Genomic DNA, 16,301 nt, shown 5'->3' on the forward strand with positions numbered 1-16,301 from the left:
ATCCATATTGGCATTGGGGTTGGTTTTTAATAATAAAAATTCAGAGTATAATTTCTTCATATCTTCATTGCGGCTCACATTTCTGTATTGTTCAACTTCTCAAAATCTGAAACGTGAAAACTAGTTAGTTCATTGTAAACTACCACGTTACAGTAAGCTAGCAAAAGTGGCAAAAGATCTACTGTATAAAAATAACTATTGAATGAACTGATGTTCGTATTTCCTTAAGATATTGTCTTAGAACAGCTAGAGAGTTTATTTTGAAAACCGACACCGGAAGTTTCGCTGTTAATTTGTTGTCGCTAAGTACTGAGCCAAAGAAGGAAGCTCAAACATTTGACAGGTAGCTGCTAAGGTAACGTGAATATTCGTTATTTGAAATGTATTAATGGCACTTCTGTAAAAGAAAATTAATTTGACTGAACTTATATGCGCATTCCTCAGTGCTGTTTTTGTATGACCGTTGTAAGCAACACATTCATAGATTAGCTAGCTAAGCTAAGCTAGCTGAAAGCAGTGTGTTGACAGAATGTAGTTAAACGGGAGCCACAAACTTATAGAGACATATTAGCTTATGAAAAGCTCATTAAACCGGGACTTCTGTTTTATCTGATATATTGTTTTCCTCTCTCTTTTCCTGCTAATTGTATCAGCTGACACATGTTAGCTCCAACTGCTTGGTGTTGGTTTCTATCACAGGTGTTAGCAGGTGTTAATATTGCTTTTGGGCAGAAGTGCATCCTTATTGTCATCGTTTCGTCCTATGGATGAGTCGCTTTACACAGCAGAGACACTAAGCAGGACTTTATCATTTAAACTCAGCAGATTTGTGTTGTTCTCCTAACCCTTGATAAAAAGGCTTTCATGGGAAACTTATTTAAAACCTGTTTACGATCTGCATAGATTTGTGTTACAGTTTAATTAATAAAAGACATCCTTTAGTTTGTCACTTTAACCTCCTAAGACCCGAACTCTTCCACAGCATGCATTTTTAATTTCTCTTTGATATTTGGGCTGATTGGGACCCGATGAATGTAAAAACAAAGAATTACCAGATTTATTTTTTTTTCCCCTGATTTTTGTTTCTAAGAAAATTGACAGCCACATATGAGGATATTCGTTTAAAATTTCGATGGAACAGTAGCAGTATAATGAGAGGACAATTGAGTATTTTGGTCTAAATAACCCAAAATGTGATGTCCACATATGTGGACGCCAGGTCCTAGGAGGTAAAGAGGCATGGCTTTCTATTTTTTTTTTTTTTTTTTTTTTTTTTTTTTTTTTGTAACTAGATATTTTTACTGTCAGAAATCCAATTACAAAACCAAAACAAAACACCACACACTTTTCTTCAACTGCAGATATATACGTATAGGTTCATAGTGTGTTGGACAAGGACACATTTTTGGAAGTTGCTGTCAAACTATGAAGTGCTTGTTATAAACTCTCTCTGTTTCCATTCATGAAAACAGATACCCACTCCAGATTGTTCTTGACTTGTTTAGATCATCTGAATTTGTTTTTCTTAACCATGGAAATATTTATGTCATCATCTGCAATATAGACAATTGGCTATTTTATTTATATAGCAAATTTCATTATACATAAACTCAATTTGCTTCACAAAGAAGGTAAAATAAACAAATGGTACTATACACAGACACACACATACACAGCTATTGAGTGCAAGTCTTTGTGAACAGAACAGTTTTGAGTATTTTAAAATGTTTGCACACATGTAATTGATCTCAGGTCAGCAGGCAGCTTGTCCCAAAGAAGAGGACCACAGTAACTGGAGGCTAAAACAACTGAGAGCTTTGTGGACTTTTGAACTTCACAAGTTTATGAAGGATTTTAAAGGTAATTCTATATTGCACTTAAAGCCAATGAATCCTTTAGTTGTCTTTTGGTGACTTTTAGTGTTGCTTTGCTGGCTTAGCAACACTGGTTTCTTTTTTTAAGAACTGCTGTGCCAGTTTGTGGTACAAAAAACCTTTTGCTGTATCTTGATAGTTTTATTTTATTTCAGCATGAAGGACAACTGTGAAACATATTCCATTTTACTTGTTCTTCCAAACTTTGTGTCACACCTTGAATAATACACACTTGTTTCTTGTTGCTGTGTGTGTAGCAACCCTGTCCATGTCTCTCTCAATCTCTCTTTTTTCTTCTTAACATAAAAAGACTTTCAGCAGCAGCTTCTCTCTTCATCACAAGCTGTTTTGTGGCATCTCGGCTCTCTTCTTTCCCTCATCTTCTTTAAAGATGATTAGCGACAAACCCCCTCCCCTCTTTTTTGCTAGCATTTCCCAAATTGCTGTTCAGTATTGTAATATTGGAAATGTGCATTTATTAGTGATAGAACCAGTTAATGTTTCAGTTTGAAACATTAACTGGTTATTGTTGCCACTGTAAATTGAATTAAGATCATCTCTTTTAAATGCTTTTGTTTTTCGGTCTTATGCAGTCACATGTAAAGATGAGCGTCCCAGACTACATGCAGTGTGCTGAGGACCACCAGACAGTACTTGTGGTGGTCCAGCCGGTTGGTATCGTTCCCGAGGATCAGTTCTTCAAGATCTACAAGCGCATTGCCAGCGTGAGCCAGGTGAACATCAGGGACTCCCAGCGCATCCTCATTCGCTACCGCCACCACTACCTGCCTGAAAACAACGAGTGGGGTGACTTCCAGACACACCGCAAAGTGGTGGGCCTCATCTCCATCACGACATGTGCCACGTCCAAGGAGTGGCCCCAGACGGCCGAGCGCTTCCACGGCCAGAAGGAAGTGTACAGCTCCACGCTGTATGACTCGCGGTTACTGGTATTTGGGCTGAGTGGGGAAATTACCGAGCAGCAGCGCACGGACGTGGCCTTCTATCCCAGCTTTGAAGAGTGCTCTGATGTGGAGAAGAGAGTGGAGGACTTTGTGGAGTCCATATATATTGTCCTGGAGTCCAAGCGGCTTGACCGTGCCACAGATAAATCCGGTGACAAGATCCCCCTGCTCTGCGTGCCCTTTGAGAAGAAGGACTTTGTGGGTTTAGACACGGACAGCAGGTGAGTCGTTCTGTCATCGCAGTCACATTATTTTGCAGGTCGGTGGTGTTGTCTGTGTCAGGTTGCTTCTAACATGTCAGCCTCACCTGGTCAGAAATTGTCAAAAATCTGTCTTTTGATTTTTGCTGTGTTCATGTTTGTTTGTTTACCTTGCTTTATTTGTCTTTCTTCTTTTTTTTTCTTTCATACTGTCCTGTGAGTTTATTATTGGGTGCAAAAAGGTGAGACATTAGACTCATTAGTTAATCCACATCTATCCCATCAGCTTTAGCTTTGCCCAAAAGAGCACTGCTGCTGTTCATTTGATGATGACTCCAAACCAAACTCATCACTCCTGCGCATTGTTCAGTCTATGGACCAACTGGGTGGAAATGGCTTAGTTGACATTATTGGCTTTGAATAACTGAATAATCAGAATTAAAGTAAGAGCACTTTGAATAAATAGTTTTTAAATGCAAGATAGTTCCTTCTTCCACAGGGAAAAGAATGAATCCTGAATGTACGGAAGTACTAATAAGCAGCACAACATTTTTGTTAATTTCACCAGTTACACACAGATTAATTCTACTTTCACAGTTGATTCTAAGAGAAGTTAAATAACCATGTTTCTAAGTATTTTCCCATTTACAAGAAATCCTAATTACTCCCATTATACCTGTCCTCCTGGCTCTGTGTGTAAACAAAATGAAGGACATCCATTCTTTTCTTCTAATGAGTTACTGTTATTGATGACAGACTACCTAATTCAAAGTATGACTTTAGTGCCGAGCAGCAGCGTTGCAGTGCAAGAGTTGTGACACATGAGAAGTTAAATTTAAGCACAAAAGTAACCTAGGTGGTGTTTTTCCTAGGAAATGTTAAAAGTAGAACCATAGATGGTATAAAAAGTGTACATAGCTGTTGTGACATCTCCAGGTGGTTTGCGATCTGTTATTTTGAAGCCTCCAGGTGAGCATTTCCACCAATTCCATCTTGGTTTAAAAAAACTTGAATATTACTAGAAAAGCTGTTTACTTTTTTCCAAAAATCCTTTTTTTGTTTTTGGCTGGAATCAGGGTACTTCACTGATAATGAATTACAGCAGTTATTGTACAGGCAGAACTCTAGACATTACAAGTTACAGCTCTTTGTTTAATGTGTTTAAGCCCGAAGTCTGGAGAGTAGCTAGTTCAAGTTCATTGATAATGTTGAAACACAGGCATAGGTTGATTTAATACGTTTTACAATTATAATGTCTCAAGCCCAAAATATAAATATATCTAATGCAGTCCAGTTGCTCATACAAACTTCTGATGGTGAACACTGATGTTAGTAAAACAATTTATTTGTCAGTGAGATCATTTTTTGTTTTTAGGCTTTGCAAAAACCATTCTTATTTAACAATCAGGCATCTTCATACTTGCAAATGGGATGGCCAAAGCATTAAAAACAAACGGGGTTCAAACTATTGAAGTCTGAATTCATGGGTCATGGATTGCACTAGACTGTACAAGTTTAACCAACAGGGTAGCCACAGTGTTTATGCATCCATGAAATTCATAGATATAAAATCAATAATGAAAGTAAATGAGGAAAAAAAAGTCCTTGTTGTGTCAGCGTAATGAAACATAGACGAGACTTTATTTACAAGACCTGTGTAGTTTGATCCTAATTACAGTGAAAATGGCAAAACCTTTTTAACAAAAGATCCAATTAAAACCTATCAAATTTAAGAGTATTAAAATTCATAATGGGAAACTTTATTTCAATTGTACTTTGACACATCCTTCAATTATGTTGCTGATTTTGGCCTCATTAAATATATTGTTATTTTATATAATTTTAAAAAGTAATGGTAATATACAGTAGTATTAGTAAGTATAACTGATGATCAGATTTAGTTGATAAGCAAATACTGGAACATGTTTGGAACATACAGGAACATGGCAAGCGTGTCGCACTGAACCGATACTAAACTCAAATCTGCTTGTGATCCACAAATAGATCTGCCTGTTCTTTCTCCCAGGATGTCTGTGCCACAAACTCCCTTTTATTGCTTCTGGGAGGGTATGTCAGACACAGCAAGGAGCTGAGAAAATAAACTAGAAACATGGAGGATTCTTTTTTCTTTTTCTTTTTTGTCAGTTTGGTAAAATTTGTCAACATAACCCGACTGATGGGATTTTGGTGCATTTGCTTACTGAGATTTGGAGTGTTTACATGTGTGTGTGAGTGAACTGCCTTCACAAAAGTGCTATTTTTATTGTAATACCTCTTGTAGACATCTGAAACCTATGCCGTGCAAAGATGAAAAAAAAACAACAACAAGAAAGAACTTCATATTATAATGATTACAAAGGCGAAAACTAACAAAAACTAAACTAATATGAAACATTATCAATCCAAAAATCTAAACTGAAACAGGCAAACCCACCTTGCAAACTAACTGAATAGAAGGCAAAAACTCAAATTTAATATATAAGTAAAAACAAATGCAAAACATTAAAAAGTCTATTTCTTTATTGGTATTTAATGCTTGTACTTTTGGGGTTTTATAAATGCATTTTTAGATGGTAAACACCAGGGTAGTAATTTTATGTTAATATTGTACATTTGCGTGTGAGTGTGTATGTGTGAAAACCATTAGCTGAATATTGGTTACGGCTGATATCAGCAGTATTGACCTGTGTCCCTGTATCTGCAAATACTATGATATTTATGACATTTTATCACTGATTTTTAACTATTGTTTACATCATAAGTGATAATATATATTATAAACAAGATTTCTTTGTTTCCCAGGCTTAAAATCTGAAATAAATGGATACAAAATATAATGCAAAATATAAAAAAAAATGTACCAAATAGTTATTTTAAAAAAAGGTGCTTTTAATACTGAAACATGAAGACACTGATGAAGGAGGAGCTGATAGTTTGGTCTCCTAAGCATTACATGTCATTGCTGCTGAAGTTCATCCCAGCTTTAGAGAGCATTTGGGAATAAGAAGGTGCTGTTTTGTGATCTGTCTGGCTGAATGGCACAGATCAGATCTCATCTCTTTATTCATGAGATCATGTGCTACATTCCAGCCTGGCACAGCAGCTCCTAAGACACGAATCAGATGAAAGTTTCCATAACTGCAGATCTAGTTTGATATGGTTTTTTTTTTTTTTTTATTACTAAGCAGTCTAGTTTCCTACCAGAAATAATTATCAGAGAGAAAACTGTTCACAAGCAGCCTGCTGAGCATTTGTATGAATATTTAAACTGCCCAAATGTGTGACACAGTTCTCCCAGAATAGCTGTTCCTGTAGATTTTTATATCCCTGCTTCTAGATGACACTCCTAAGAGAATTCTGCCCATGAATTCACTTCACCTGCTGATCCCTCATATTGTTTTCATACGACCTCCTGTTTTTCAGACGTCTCAAATGTCTTGCACAAGGCAGCTAAGTTCCCTGTGTGTCCTGGTAAAGTTGTTACCTCCTGTGTGTTCTTGTGCAAGGCTAAAGGCCAAGGGGTGGTAGGACAGCTCATACTCTGTCCTTGTCTTGTTGCTCTTTTGTTTTTGCTCTCCCTCCTAATATATCCTCATTGTAGAAGACTCCCCACCCCCTGCTGACATAGGAAATTACAACAGCATAAGTCAGAGTTGTTTTTTGTATTCAAACAAATCAATTGCCAAAAATCGAAACATTTATTCTAGATTGAATTGACACACTTGATCCACCCTGCTGTTGTCTGAAGAAGTTTTTTTCCTTCCTCTTTCTACTCGTTTCCCCTCAGGCATTATAAGAAACGATGTCAGGGACGGATGAGGAAGCACGTTGGGGACTTGTGTCTCCAGGCAGGCATGCTGCAGGACGCGCTGGTCCACTACCACATGGCTGTGGAGCTGCTCAGGGGAGTTAATGACTTCCTCTGGCTAGGTGGTAAGTTTGGGAGGAAGCAGACTTAATACTGCAGTTGTTGACGAGAGTAAATACTATAGCCTTTGCTCGCCTTACATGCAGATCTCAAAACTTTGAAGCAAATGATCATTAGTGCAAGCTGATCTGAGTGGTAGAGTGCTGTGTTTTGTTTTGTTTTTTGTCTGCAGCTGCACTGGAGGGTTTATGCTCAGCCTCTGTCATATTCCACTACCCTGGAGGCACAGCGGGGAAGATGATGGGGCGCAAACAGAGTATCTCCCAGCCACTAGATGCAGGGAAACGCCACAGAGCAGGTGAGCACATCACTCTGTAACCGTGCTGTCAAGCGCTGGCCTTGATGACTGTTTTCTATGTGTGAGTTGTAACTGAGTGAGAATATCTCTACTGATCAGCAGCGCAAACACTGCTAAGCTTTGCTTGCTCAAGAAAGCTGCTTACTTTGTGTGCAGAGTACCTCCTGAAACCTCCAAAGCTTTTCTCACCTAACCTGATGACTGCTAATTTACAGTTAACATCATTTATTCTGCCTGCCCTGTTATTAACTTGCTTTTAACTTGCTCTAATTTTAACACAGCTTTGTGTATACCTTAAGTTAACTGAATCTGTAGACCGTCTGCTAAACACAAAGACTATTAAAACGCATTTGTCTGAATGAATCTGAGGATTTGTGGATTTAGGATTGGAATATGATTTATTTTTTTCCCCCCCTAACAATTAATTTTCAGATAGTTTTAAGTATTTATAAACTACATAAGGCTGTACAACAACAACATTAAACGAATGATCAAATTAAAATAACTAAAAAAGGGAATTTCAGTGACAGTAAAAATGTAACAGCAAACAAATTAAAGCTAAATGTTCAGTAAAAAGGAATTCAGCTATGCACTAGGGCTGCACAGTTTTATTGAATTTGAATCTTGAACACGATTTTAGCTCTTAACAATTAAATAATTGTGATTGAGTACTACTAAAAATGTATGCTCCGCAAACAGAACGTAAAGCAAAATGGAATCGGAGAGCTCCCTAAATGAGCGTCTGAGTATTTGCCTGCCTGTTCCCTGCACTGTGCAGCTAGAAGTTTCCTGATTGTTGACTGGATGAGTAACACTGAATTAAAGACAAATGCACAAGAAAGTTCAAATATCTGGCACAGCAGAAGGCAAAGAGCTTGTCCTGCGAAGCAGAATATCATCTATTTGGCAATACTTTGTATTATTTAGTTCAAGTGATGTTAATCAAGAAGTATCTTAGTGTTTGTGCCACAACTAACTTACTCAAACACCTGAAAACACTTTACAAACTGCATGAAACCATTTCCAGAAACAGAGAGGGGTCTCATGTCGCTATGAGTTTTAGTCCCGTCCCTCTGAAAATATGTCTTTTAAATAAAAGGAATGTAATGCAATGTAAATGGCCTGTATTTGTATAGTGCTTTACTAGTCCCTAAGGACCCCAAAGTGCTTTACACATCCAGTCATTCACACATTCACACACTGGTGATGGCAGCTACATTGTAGCCACAGCCACCCTGGGGCGCACTGACAGAGGCGAGGCTGCCGGACACTGGCGCCACCGGGCCCTCTGACCACCACCAGTAGGTGAAGTGTCTTGCCTAAGGACACAATGACCAAGACTGTCTGAGCCGGGGCTCGAACCGGCAACCTTCCGATTACAAGGCGAACTCCCAACTGTTGAGCCACGATCGCCCGTAAGAATGAAAGTCGTACCCCGCGCTGATTTAATTTTGTGTTAAGTTTGGTGATGATTTTTTTTGTATGTATTTTTTTGTTGATAAGGTGGAATACATTTATTTTGACGCAAATAATTTCACACTACATTGGCGTTAATATGTTTTGTTTTTGGCAATAAAATGATTGATTAATCCTGAGAAATCATCAAAATGTCAATGTTGTAAGTAATCATGATTATCATTTTGAGCATAAGCGTGCGGCCCTGATATGTACAGTATGGCCCAGAATTATTCAAGGTTTTGTACTACTTACCGTAATTGTCGGGCTATAAGCCGCTACTTTTTGCACAAGCTTTGAACCCTGCGGCTTTTAGTCAGGTGCGGCTTTTCTATAGATTGTCCATGATTTTTGTGATATCGTAAGACGATTTGTTTTGTTTGTTCCACTGTTGTACGGCACTACGTTGCCTGGCGGAAGGATCGGGGTTCAAGAGTGGTATGTTGGTCACATGTCCATCCGCCAGGCAACATAGTGCCGTACAAGTAGCGCGAAAAACAAACTTCAAAGTAGCGCTACGCGTTCAGCGGGAGTCGTGGATGACGAGCGGCGATAAACTTGCGAAAAGCAAGTTATGCCCAACTCCACCGGTGGATTCTGACGGCGTGGAAAAGTGTGAAAACATCCACGATCACCAACGGATTTCGAAGGGCTGGACTGCTGCATGATGAAGAGGAGGACACCGCCACGGCCCTTCAGAGGGTGTTCGACTCCGACACTGACAATGACAATGAGGATTTCTTTGGTTTTGAAAGTGACAACGAAGGAGAGAAGAAGAGTGGATGACGAAGCCATCCTGAGCCTGTTCGTTTCCGACACTTGAGAAGATGACTTTGGTGGTTTTAGTGCGCAGGAAGATGGTGGTGAATGACTGACTTTTCTTCTTGTTAAAGCCGTGTCACTGCACCTGAGCCTAAAAGGTAGTCCGAATCTATTGTTCTGGTGTGCTGTAGGTTACTGTTATGTACTACATGTGCAAATATGTACCCATAACTTGTTTTTCAAAATATTAATAAAAGGGGTGTGTCTCCAAACAGCCATCTCTTTCCTGACAATTCCCTTTGTGCATATTCTCTTACATATGATGAGTCAACATTGAAACACCTGCGGCTTTTAGTCAGGTGCGGCTAATGTATGTACAAAACAGGATTTTCCCCTGATTTTAGCTTGTGCGGCTAATATTCAGGTGCGCTTTGTAGTCCGGGAAATACGGTAAATATTTTGTTTTCCGAATTTGTCAAAAGTAGAGTTCTTCTTTTCAGTTTTATTCAGATATATTTCTTCATTTTTTGAAGATGATCAGTTTGGGTTTATTGGTTGCATTAATAATAAGTTGAAGTTTGTTTTATTTTTATAGCACATTTCATTACAGCAGCAGCGTTGACCAAAGTTCTGTACAGAACTACAAAATAACTAGTACCAAATAACTTATAATATTAGCATCAAATAACTCTCACACTGTATTAAAAGCCAGTGAATACAGTTTGTTTGTTAAACAAACAGTTTGTTTATTGTGATGAGGAGAATGAAATGAAATGAGATTTTGAGCAGGTGTTGCGCTTCAAATGCAGCACTTTATGAAGGCATTATACTGCCTCCCTCCCTCAGTTACTTTTGCACCAGTGCCTCCTCATGTTTGCAGATTTTACACATTTGGCCTAATTCACGAAGAGTAAAATATACTATTTGTTTATTACTTTGTTAAGTTGTGTAAGTACACAACTTTTTTAGTACCGTTGCACATGCTCTGTTTCGCACATGGTTTTAATGAAATTTAATCAACCTCCATATAGTTACAACCACTTTGTATTACATATTATAAGTACTACTATGCATAAAATGTAACATGTATGGCGCTCTTATGTAGTTTAATATAGAGTTAAAATACTACTATAGTGTGTGTATAGCGGTGTAGTATATCAATGAGCCAGAGTGGCAGCAGCTGCAGCAGTGTAAATGTTTGGAAGCTTAACACAAAGCTTTATTCACCACACCTTATTGAGCTCAAAATTGCTTGTCATCACTTAATAGGATGTTGATTGGCCGATGAATGAGCAGTGTCAATAATACAGCTACATGCTCAGTGTTTCATGGCAAACCAGCAGCAGCCATTTTTGCAAATTGTTGGGACTAACACTGCTAACATTGCTCCCTGCATCATGGAGTGAATCTGCATTCTCTCTCTCTGTCTGTAGGGGCTCAGGAGGTTCTCATTGATCCAGGTATGGAATGTATAACCAACTTAGCTCTTCTGGACAACAATTTGCCTGCTTGCTTGTGATCACACGTGCCCTCGTTTGCATCTGTTTTTATATCACTCTTCATCCTTCACCGTCACCACCTTGATTTATATAGTTTGTTTCACAAATCACCCGATGTACTTCTCCCTCCTGTGACAGATGTTCTCCTCTGTTGGTTTGGTTTCACCATTTTTTTTTTTTTCTCCTCACAGCCTCACTTTCAGTCACCAGATCTTTAAATGACCTCTCTCAGTTGCTTCCATTCCTTATTTATTGACCCATTAATAATACCAGCATACATCTTACTCTTGATTATGAAAGAAAAATAATTGAAACCTATCAAAATGATTTAAAGAAATTGCTTACTAGAATATTTCTCTTTGAAGACTGTTGTTGCTCCAGCGGGGGGCAGTCAAACACCAGTCGTGCAGACTTCCTGCTTATTAAACGCTCACTGTTGCTGAATCTGTCACTATATTAGCAAATATTTTCTATTATATTTTGTGTATATTTGTATCTTCGCTAACTAAAAAATTACACAGTGTGTTGCACTGTACAATCATTGCCCCTTCATGATGCAAATATCATTTGGTCAGCATCACATCGTATACATTGTGACAGCATCACAGTCACACACACAGGTCAGTGTGTATTCTAATCAGATTTGGCTTAGAGAGGCCGTCTGCACTTTCATTTAAAGACTAACAGGTAAGTTTACCTGTGGCTGTGTTTATATCTTATTGTTAATTTTACCCCTTCATGTTTTAGTTCTTTTAAATCGGAAAAATGGGATAAATACATTTGGTTCATCACCCTGTGGGTTTTCAACAATATTTCAATCCATTACTGTAACGTGGTCTGTGTTATGTGATATATTTGAAAGTATTTGTGTTGACGGGGTGTCCAGTACTGTTCCTTCGAAGAGTTTTCTCTTCTTCCTTTGTTCACTCTGTTTCTCCTTCCTTTCCTTTAGTAGCAGACCAGAGTGATGCGTCGTCTTCTCTGTTTCTTTCCTGTACCAATCTTATGCTGTCCCGTTTTGACTGTAGGAGCCCTCACAACCAACGGCATTAGTGCGGACACCAGCACTGAGATTGGACGAGCAAAGAACTGCCTGAGTCCTGAGGACATTATCGAGAAGTACAAAGAGGCCATCTCCTACTATGGAAAGGTACTGCCCGAAGTGTACACGGCTGTTAAACCAGGTCCCAACCAGTGTGGTTGTTGTTGGGTTGGCTTGAGGATAATAATTATTTTGCTTGATTTTTAGTTGGATCTTAAACATGAACTATTTTAAAATTGCTGTACAGATGATTACAGTAAAGCTTAATTGTCATTCAAAATTTCCCAATGAATTCCTTAACAATATATTCAAACACTAACAGGCAGGCCATACATTTTCAATAAGAGTCTTCAGGGGACTAAACAAGGACAAGATGAGCTTCTTTCTAGCTGCTCCGTTTTTTTTTTTTTTTTTTTTTGGTAAGCAGTTGCCACAGCTGATGGATCTGCAAATTTTTGTTTGGCACTGATCTTTATGCTGGACGCTCTTATTGATGCAACCCTCACAGGAATTTGTGTCTCCTTCTGCTCTCAGACCAGAGCACAGAAGCCCTGTGACAGTGATTAGTCCCATGCAAATCAGCATTTCTGTGATCTCTGCCTTTCTGTTGGATACTTCCGGAGGCTTCATGCCATTGATTCTGAAAGTCTGGAGAACATTTTGGGCCACATGTTGTTTCCCAGCATGGAGGACGATGAGATTGACAGCACACATGGCGGCTTTTAGTGAGGAACGTAGAGGAACAGTTAATATATGACAGCCTATATTTAGTAACATAAGGTCAGTGTCATGCAACCAGGCACTTTTCCATCAATAGCTCATATAATCCTGTGATTTTCCACTGTACTTTTACAGTACTGCTAAGAATGATGTAATATTAGATTGTTGATATGTGGTTTTAACATCTTAAACTTGATGAACCCTACAGAAATGCCTACAGAATAGAGGAAAATTAGATTCCTAGCAGAGAGCCACAAATGCAGTAGGGAGGTCCTAAAGAGAGATTTTTAGCTATTGAAACAGCAAGACAAAGTACTAATGGCAGCCTTGTTCTTTAGATCAAAACACCCTCTGCAGATTAAGAGCATTTATTCTCCTTTAATTGTACATGATAAGCAGCAGGTCCTGCCTGGGGCTGCACTTGTTCTCCAAAGGTGCTTTAGTTTATCTTTATTGAGGCTGTTCTCTTGATATTAGACTTGGTAAAAATGAGATGAGTGACCATCTAGAGGTTTGTGCTAAGAAGCAGCGTTGGACACTTGGCAAGATAACCTCGTGTTTTATCCTGTGGTTTCACTGTATCAAACTACTTCGTCATGGTGCATTGTCATATGAGGATGAGTAAGGGGTCAGTGCATGCAAAACCACCACCTACTGCCTGATCACTTCTCTAACTAAAACTTTTGTCTCCCCTCTGTTTTTTTTTCTTGCTGACTGCAGACATTTCTAAAGTTATTTCTTTGTTCTAGAGTTATAAAGCAACGTAATCCTAAAACAGAGAGCACTAAAGCCTTGTGCATGTTGATTTTATATGAAATTTGCAAGTCAGCCTGCAACTGCTTTGAATTCTGTTGTTTATCTGTTGTGTACTCTCTCTCAGCCAGTTTTAATGCCATCAGGCCTGCAGTGGAAAGAATAGGGCAAAAACTCTCTTACGTGCTGAAAGAATACATCTAACAGCTCGCTCATTTAATTAGTTATTATAGCAGGAGCTCCCAGTGCTGTAATGATTGGTTATTTACACTGATAAGTCCATTAGATTATGTGGTCAGCATATTTTTGCCAGATTTCCCTCCTGGTTTTATAGTTACTAGTATTTACATTAACTGATGCAGTTAATACTACAGCTACATACAGCGCTTTCCTGACAGTGCTGCTTGGCTGTAGTAGCTGTCATGTTGATGGTGTATATTACGAGTTTAACCTCATATTTTTCCTATCCTGTAGTTCTGTTATTGTTTGTGAAATGATCTGCTCTGTTGCCAGTAGACCAGTGCTTGTTTGTGATTGGTTACATGCTGCAAAACCTCAGTCTTAATTATGTGGTTAACCCTGGTTTAACTTACAGAGTTGATAAGCACCTTCTTGTGAATAGTGGTTAAGTGAAGGGTAATTGAAGCCAGATTAAAAAAGATATGCTGAGTATCCCGATCTTGCTTCATAGTACAAGCCGCAGAGCTCCAGGTTAATGGGTTGTGTTTTTGACTTGAATAGGGAATCAGATTAGAGAAAATAAAGGGTATTTTTAAATACAGCCATTCAGTCTTTAGACTAATGCTCACACAAAACCAAAAGCGCTGGTAAGCAGAAACGTAAGCGTCGTAAGCTGTGTAGTAATATTTATTGATTTCAGCAGGGGGCAGTATTTTATTTTGTTTGAGTTGTTAAGGACTTGTGCATGCTGACAGCAGCTGTTTGTTATTATTGCTATACTGAAGCTGCATGGGGGCAAGCATGGGGGCATGTGTAGATAGTAGGACTAGAAGCTTATTAGTCAGCAATAATGCACTCCTGCACACAGAAAAGTTATTGTACAGGTTCCATTTATAGCACAATGTACTTGGACCCTGTACAAAGTCACCAAGAATACTATTAAAGTATCTTTAATGCTTAGGGGAAGCCGAATAGGCTCATTATGCTTCCAAACTATTCAGAAGCAATCCTGCTCTTTATCTTCATTATTATAATTGCCTCTTTGCACTGACCTTCTTTCAGCCCTTTTACCTGTAACTAGTTCATTCAGAATTAAATTACATCTCAACACAGAGCCATTCAGATATTAATTGAATTTTAATAAGGAGACAATGAGGGTGGAAGTGGAAGGAAGTTGAGGGACGGTGAGGTTTGAGAAGAGAAGAAAAGAGGGGAAAAAGGGGGCAAACCAGCAGCAACTGCTCAGCTTTTTCAGCAGAAACTGAGTAATGGTTGGGAATTCCTGAACGTAGAAAAATAGGAGATCCGAGTTATCACACTGCTCCATCTTCCCACATCCGCGTTGATTGATGAATACGGTCATATGTTAATGAGAGAACATTCTCCCTGATTATGTGGTGGATTGTAAAACTCAAGGCGACTCTGATCGACTGTTCATTATTCATTAACACCGAGCCTCCTCCTGCCCCTTGCTCCTCCTCTTATCTTTCGCAGTACAAGAACGCAGGTGTCATCGAGCTGGAGGCCTGTGTGAAAGCAGTCAGGGTGCTGGCTATTCAGAAGAGGGCCAGAGAGGCTTCCGATTTCCTGCAGAATGCCGTTTACATCAACCTGGGACAGGTACGCCATCTGACCGGGAAATAAAAGCTTTCCCAGCCGCACGGGATGATTAATATGTCCACTGGCTCTGTGGCGGACAGTTAAATCACAGGACCTTTAGCAAAAAGACACTCTAAAATGGGCCTTGCTTGCACCATATTGTGCCCTCGGAGTATGTTTTTTTGGTCTTAGCTCTTTATCATTAGATTAATACATTTATTTTTGTGTCTGAATTTTTTGCTCATACGACTTTGAGTCAGTGAAGTTCTTCCAGGACACCTACGAGTACACTGATTCACAGTTTTTTGTTCTCCTGTTGTGTGAAAATGCTTCAGTTTTTCTGTTTTTTGTTTTTTGGGGGGTTTTTTGGGTTTTTTTTTTTTTTTGCATTTGTCATTGAAATTTTCCTCCTGTGTCATTGTTATTATTGTTCAGTGTGATGAAAGTGTTCTTAACAATTTTTATTTAGCGTCAAACTTCCAAAACCATTTAATGGAACAACTTTTTAAATGACGTGATTTTCTTTTCATTAGGTTGATGTTGGAAAGACATGTTAAAGTCACAGTGTGTAAAATCTCACCACTAGATGTCAGTAGATTGCAGTCAACTTTATCTAGTGTTCATATCCCTCCCATTTCTAGAGCACAATCCTAGCTATGGTGGCCCCTGTAGGACAATCACATTTTGGTCAGTCAGGAGGGATTAAAAATGTCAAATTTAGATGGCTCACATCTGTTATGAATTACAGCTGGCGTATTTGTGTATAGAAACGTTTTTATTCACAAAAATCTCCAAAAGTGGATTCTGTTCATCTGACGTAGCGTTTTGTGGGAGAAATCTTTTGGCACTTATCCAAGTGACTTCTTCAGTCTCAGCTGACTGCAGGTTTCCCCAATCTTATAAACAGGTTGTTGATCAATGGTCATGAGAATTTGTATAATTAAGATTAAGGAACTGATCTCCCAGCCCACTGTTCCTTCAGAGAGATTTACTTTCCTGGATGATTGAGAATGCATCAAGATATTC

The 16,301-nt window shown here is 38.8% G+C and overlaps 1 protein-coding gene across 5 annotated transcripts in view; it reads left to right on the forward strand.

Moving 5' to 3' along the window:
- The first annotated feature begins 268 nt into the window (after positions 1-268).
- The window catches only part of trappc9 (trafficking protein particle complex subunit 9), a 231,322-nt gene continuing 215,289 nt past the window's right edge, over positions 269-16,301 (forward strand). For 2 of the 5 annotated variants that reach the window (XM_024798279.2, XM_024798281.2), the window contains exons 1-8: positions 269-355; positions 1,753-1,860; positions 2,468-3,060; positions 6,827-6,972; positions 7,140-7,265; positions 10,916-10,942; positions 12,010-12,131; positions 15,171-15,296. In XM_024798279.2, the coding sequence (XP_024654047.2) occupies positions 2,480-3,060; positions 6,827-6,972; positions 7,140-7,265; positions 10,916-10,942; positions 12,010-12,131; positions 15,171-15,296 (1,128 nt within the window). In that variant the 5' untranslated portion in view covers positions 269-355; positions 1,753-1,860; positions 2,468-2,479. Of the gene's footprint in view, positions 356-1,752; positions 1,861-2,467; positions 3,061-3,220; positions 3,282-6,826; positions 6,973-7,139; positions 7,266-10,915; positions 10,943-12,009; positions 12,132-15,170; positions 15,297-16,301 lie in introns of those variants that run through there. The other 3 variants (XM_076878906.1, XM_024798280.2, XM_076878907.1) reach the window with 3 other exon arrangements.

The sequence above is a fragment of the Maylandia zebra genome, linkage group LG22, assembly GCF_041146795.1.
Source record: "Maylandia zebra isolate NMK-2024a linkage group LG22, Mzebra_GT3a, whole genome shotgun sequence".
Taxonomy (NCBI): Eukaryota; Metazoa; Chordata; class Actinopteri; order Cichliformes; family Cichlidae; genus Maylandia; species Maylandia zebra.